This window comes from Bombina bombina, chromosome 6 (assembly GCF_027579735.1).
Source record: "Bombina bombina isolate aBomBom1 chromosome 6, aBomBom1.pri, whole genome shotgun sequence".
Taxonomy (NCBI): domain Eukaryota; kingdom Metazoa; phylum Chordata; class Amphibia; order Anura; family Bombinatoridae; genus Bombina; species Bombina bombina.
This window is the reverse complement of record NC_069504.1, coordinates 1,149,145,021-1,149,150,997: the sequence shown is the minus strand read 5'-3', so window position 1 is coordinate 1,149,150,997 and position 5,977 is coordinate 1,149,145,021. Positions and strand designations below refer to the sequence as shown.

General features: G+C 37.7%; 1 protein-coding gene across 1 annotated transcript in view; it reads left to right on the top strand.

The window, feature by feature from the left end:
• GOLT1B (golgi transport 1B) overlaps nucleotides 1-2,408 on the top strand; it is a 208,768-nt gene extending 206,360 nt beyond the window's left edge. Inside the window, exon 5 of the mRNA XM_053719128.1 lies at nucleotides 1,899-2,408. Coding sequence (XP_053575103.1) covers nucleotides 1,899-1,937 — 39 coding nt within the window. The 3' untranslated portion in view covers nucleotides 1,938-2,408. The remainder of the gene's footprint in view (nucleotides 1-1,898) is intronic.
• The last annotated feature ends 3,569 nt before the right edge of the window (nucleotides 2,409-5,977 follow it).

The window sequence follows — 5,977 nt, the reverse complement described above, 5'->3', positions numbered from 1 at the left end:
TATTGGTATCCCACAAGTAAAGGATGAATCCGTGGACTGGATACACCTTGCAAGAGAAAACAGAATTTATGCTTACCTGATAAATTACTTTCTCTTGCGGTGTATCCAGTCCACGGCCCGCCCTGGCATTTAAGTCAGGTAAAAAATTTTTTGTTTAAACTACAGTCACCACTGCACCCTATGTTTCTCCTTTTTCTTCCTAACCTTTGGTCGAATGACTGGGGGGTGGAGCTAGAGGGGGAGCTATATGGACAGCTCTGCTGTGTGCTCTCTTTGCCACTTCCTGTAGGGAATGAGAATATCCCACAAGTAAAGGATGAATCCGTGGACTGGATACACCGCAAGAGAAAGTAATTTATCAGGTAAGCATAAATTCTGTTTTTCATGTCGGGTTTGCGCATGAATATCGTGTTAGTTTTTTTTGCTCCATTGACTTCAATGGGGGAATATGTGAACGTGCACGTGATATTCTAACTTTGGCTTTTTGCGCTTGTTGGGTTAGCATGCGAGTGAGAACAGTTAAACTTTCAACTCATAATACGAGCGCAACCCACTTCTAGCGCAATTAATGCTCGAGCAGGAGCGTTAATTATTACGCCACTTGTAATCTAAATAGGTTCTGGGGAAAACACTGGTGCGGCTTCTTGATGCATTACAAACTGGGTCCATATTTTAGTTGTAAAAGCACTATTTCTGTTCAGTTTGAATATTTCTATTTGTTATTGGTGGTGTCTTTTTTTACTGCTCTGGCAATCTCTCCCTGGTGAGCAAAGAACAAACAAGTTCCCTACGTTAAGCGCTGATTTATTTCACGTTTGCCGTCGGTCTGCTTTGGAAAGCCACAGTGTTGCTATAAAGCTTTGGCATCGGGTTCCTCCTGAATAGTCTGTAGACAGCGCAGTTCTTATGTCACCAGTGAATGCTGCTTTATGGTAAAACGGTATTGTTATGGCTTTGACTCATAAGTGCATTGGTTTATTCTTTGAGAATTATGTAGCCCATTATAAATAACTGAGAGAGGTTACGGTTTATATGGAGAAAAAGAAAACGAATAGTTTTGTTTGGTCTGTATTAGTTTTTCTGTAGAACAGAGAAACTTATTTATATAACACGTAAGCTAGCAAATACATTAAGCTGTGATCATTGCAAATGACTTTAGCTAGTTCCTTTTATATATACTCAAAATAAAGTGCAAATGGCCCTGCTAAAACCATACTGAGGTACAATCCTACAATAATAGCATGTTACCTATATGAGTTATGAAATAATCAGCAAATTTATTAGCAAATCTTACTTTCCTCACACTGGTTGGCGCAGAGCTAATCGGCCACATTGCGTTTTATATGAGAGATTTTTAATATTTGTTTTTGTAAAATTTCTTATCCATGTTCCCAGTATGTGTTGTATGCACACTTTGCATGTGTTTGTTGCACTTATTGCATGTAGACACATTTTTACTCTAATATTGTAAGTCATTGTACAATATATTAACAGTTTATATGAACCTGATCTGATGAGTATAGTCTTGTTTAAAAAGACATTTTTGTTAATGTTTTATTCAAAGCCAACATAGGCTCAGACGGATATCCAATCCTGGTCAGTCCCAATTTTTCTCTTCTCCAAAATATTTTTGCATGTCTAAAGAAATGTAATGAATTCATTTTATTTATTGTAGTTTCTTTTTGTCATGTTTGTGTGATTAAGTCAGCATTTATTACACAGAAATGTGCGGTAATCTTGCTGTGTATTTTATAGTTCTGTAACTTTAGCGCTAAAAAAACAGCCAACATTTACACATTTATTTCCATTATACATTTTAAGTCTGTTTTATTCTAAACTAATGATGATAATGTGATCAAGATAAGATATTTGACAACTTTTTTTTCTTTTCTTTTTAGCTTGTAGACAAAGCCAGTGAGAGCAACAATATGGTATAATAGACATAACACTATGGATTGTTGACTGTTACCGCATTTTCATGGTCAAGATCTGGAAAGGAAATCTCATCGCTAGGACTACAATCCGATACGATTGCCTGTTACACTCCGTATGAAAGGTTTCCTGCTTTTTTTTAATAATGTTTTGGCAGCCGTGTGTTTGAACATTGGACACCGCTAAAGAAGAGAATGGAGATGATCTATTTTGATTACTTTTTTTTTTAGTTTTGTGTCCTGAAAACTGTGCTGAACCTGCAGAAAGCAGCGTACTTGTGGTAACTGTCTTTTGCACTGTCAAGCTTTTTATTTATAAAAATGAGGAATTCGGAGAAGACGCTGTTGTTATCAAGACCATTAGTTTGATGCATGAGACTTCTGCGGGATAGTGTCATTTTAAAGAATACACAACAAATGGATTTATAAATCAAGAAAATTTATCACGGTCTGAATAAACCATTTTTGTAAATATGATGCCGAACGCAAATGTTTTGTTATAAAACTCCAGACAGATTTATTTCTTTTGTTTTTGATGATAAACTGAAGTTAAATGTATAGAGTAAAATTAGACCTCAGACATAAAAGACGTTTAAACAAAAAGATAATAATTTTCTAAATAAAATACCTGTTTCACAATCCTGTTTAAAAATCAGCTCAGCGACTTATCGACAGTCCGGTCTTATTCACCCATCCTAAATAGTATTGTAGCACTTCAGTGTCCCTACTCTCTAATGGTTGTAAAGCTGGAAAATAATCTCTTCCATCTCATTGACTTGGCTGTTGCTAAGATAGGGGGTGATGAAGATGTAGTTTTTTTACATCACTGATAGTGGGCATGTTAAACTCACTTCTCATAACACTGACTTATTTGTCCTACTGTACAGTACATTTTGTTGCACGTTACACCTACAATAATTCTACAATACCTAGACAGGCTCAGAAGCAGCCGTGTTTTACAGGGGTCTAACTGCTGTGATTGGTTGCTGCATATATATGCCTCTTGTGATTTGTTTATCAGATGTGTTCAGCTAGCTCTTGTAATGAATTGCTGTTGCAGGGATTTATCTCTTAGTCTCCGCCTGTTGGATCATTGTTATACTCCTATGAGACATCCTTTTGCTGATGTTTGCACAGAATGGGCTCTATGTTGGAAATCGTTATTTTTGCAGCTAGGTAAGTATAGCAGAGGGAGTGCTGCTTAGCTATTAAATGCCCTCACATAGCCCGCAGGCAATTAGTAGGTACACTCATGTACATCATATCTCGAGGGGACACACTTATTGTTCACGTATTATTCACAGACTTTACTACCATATTTATTTGTTATGACATATCACTTGACCAGAAAAGCTTTGTGGCTAAAGTCTTGGCCTACAGACGTGATCTCCACAGGTGATTTTTGGCCCTTCTTTTTTTTGGGAAAAATTTGATTCTGCCCTGATCTGGATGCTATAATTTCCATGGTTACTGTAGAAAAGGGTGTTTTCATTCCTAAAATATGATGAGTCCGCGGCTTGAGTAATTACTGTTGGGAATATCACTCCTGGCCAGCAGGAGGCAAAGAGCACCGCAGTTAAAGGGACAGTCTACACCAGAATTTTTATTGTTTTAAGAGATCGATAATGCCTTTATTACCCATTTCCCAGTTTTGCATAACTAACACATTTATAATAATATACTTTTAACCTCTGTGATTATCTTGTATTTAAGCCTCTGCAAACTGCCCCTTTTTTCAGTTCTTTTGACAGACTTGCAGTCTAGCCAATCAGTGCCTGCTCCCAGATAACTTCTCGTGCACGAGCACAGTGTTATCTATATAAAATACGTGAACTAACACCCTCTAGTGGTGAAAAACTGTTAAAATGCAATCTGAAAGAGGTGGGCTTCAAGGTCTAAGAAATTAGCATATGAACCTCCTAGGTTAAGCTTTCAACTAAGAATACCAACAGAACAAAGCAAAATTGGTGATAAAAGTAAATTGGAAAATTGTTTAAAATTACATGCTCTATCTGAATCATGAAAGTTTATATTGGCCTAGACTGTCCCTTTAAACTGCTAAGTATCACTCTCTTACCCACAACTCCCAGTCATTCTCTTTGCCTTCGGTGCATGGAGGAGGTGAAGTTTAGGTGTCTGAAGAAAAATTTTGATTTAATCTACAAGCAAGTTTTGCGGTATAGCCGTATTCCACGTCATTCCTTGCAGTCGGGTAGTGGTTTTTCTTCCAGTTGGGGAGACCAAGCACTTAACATTAAAAACCACTGCTTTTTTATTATTAATACATATTGGGACATAGATAATCCTGTTGTATGGGTTACACTGGGGCATGAAACAGACACTGTAGCACGTGTGAGACTAACATTTAAACTCTTTTTTTAAAAAGAAAGGGTAAAATGTTTTTTATTAGGCTTTATTTTCTGACACTTATTTACTTGATAAAACAAAACAAGTTTAAACTGAAAGTAAGGCTGAATTTTCTATTTCAGCAGCTTATTCATTTTCCATTTGCTTTAAAATAAACAATGCACCATTTTAAACTGTCAGGTTTGAACAACCAGTTATTTCTGGTACTCCGTGTACCAGGAAGTAGTGCCTCTCTGTGTCGCAGCAGTAATTTGAGTTCAGCTTTACTTCATAACGTTTCTGAGGAAAAAGTTGTTTTTCTCTTGTAAGATGTATCGAATCCACGGATTCATCCTTACTTGTGGGATATTCTCCTCCCCTACAGGAAGTGGCAGAGAGAGCACCCACAGCAGAGCTGCCTATATAGCTCCCCCCTTAGCTCCACCCCCAAGTCATTCTCTCTGCCTGCTTAACTGCTAGGAAGGGCAAAGAGGAGTGTGGTGACAAAAATGTTAGGTTTTTATTTTCTCAAGCAAAAGTTTGTTATTTTAAATGGTACCGGTGTCTACTATTTACTCTCTGGCAGAAAAGGGATGAAGATTTCTGCAAGGAGGATGATGATCTTAGCATTTTGTAACTAAGATCCATTGCTGTTCTCACAAGGGCTGAAGAGTACAGGAAAACTTCAGTTGGGGGAACAGTTTGCATGCTAAGCTGCATATGAGGTATGTTCAGTCTATTTTTTTCTAGACAGACTGTTATTTCTAGAAAGGCTGGCAATATCCCCATGAGGGTAGGCTAAGCTGTATTCAGACACTTGGATAGGAATTTCAGCTTGCATGAAGGGCTCATTGGTTACTGGTGACACTGTTTGGTAAAAACGTTTTTGTTTATTCAGTAAATGATGCAATTATAACGTTTTTTTGAAGGGACTAAAGGGGTCATTATGGCTTGTTTTAGGGTTTTTTAACCCACATGGTTAATTTAGAGACACTCTCTAGTGTTTTTCTGTCTCAAAACTCAAGTGAGGTGGGAGGGGCCTATTTTCGCGCCTCAGTTGCGCAATTTCTTTTCCTCTGAGACTTCTGTTTCTCCAGAGGTTCCTGCCGTGTTTGAGGGCTGTAAAAGAAGTTTTTTTCCCCACAAATTGTTCTGAAGGGTAGGTAGGCGCCACAGCAGAGCTGTGGCAAAGTGCTGAAAGTCTTTTTTACCGGTTTTGATGTTTTTTCAATCCGGTTTTGCCATTAAGGGGATAATTGTTTATTTGCATAGCTGTGCAAAGTTACTAAGGCTATATGATACTTCTGTAAAAATGTCGTTATATTTACTGCTTTTTTACACTATTTTGCAGAATTTGTGTAGCTTTCTCCAACATAGGTGTGTCCGGTCCACGGCGTCATCCTTACTTGTGGGATATTCTCTTCCCCAACAGGAAATGGCAAAGAGCCCAGCAAAGCTGGTCACATGATCCCTCCTAGGCTCCGCCTACCCCAGTCATTCTCTTTGCCGTTGTACAGGCAACATCTCCACGGAGATGGCTTAGAGTTTTTTAGTGTTTAACTGTAGTTTTTCATTATTCAATCAAGAGTTTGTTATTTTCAAATAGTGCTGGTACGTACTATTTACTCAGAAACAGAAAAGAGATGAAGAATTCTGTTTGTATGAGGAAAATGATTTTAGCAACCGTAACTAAAATCCAT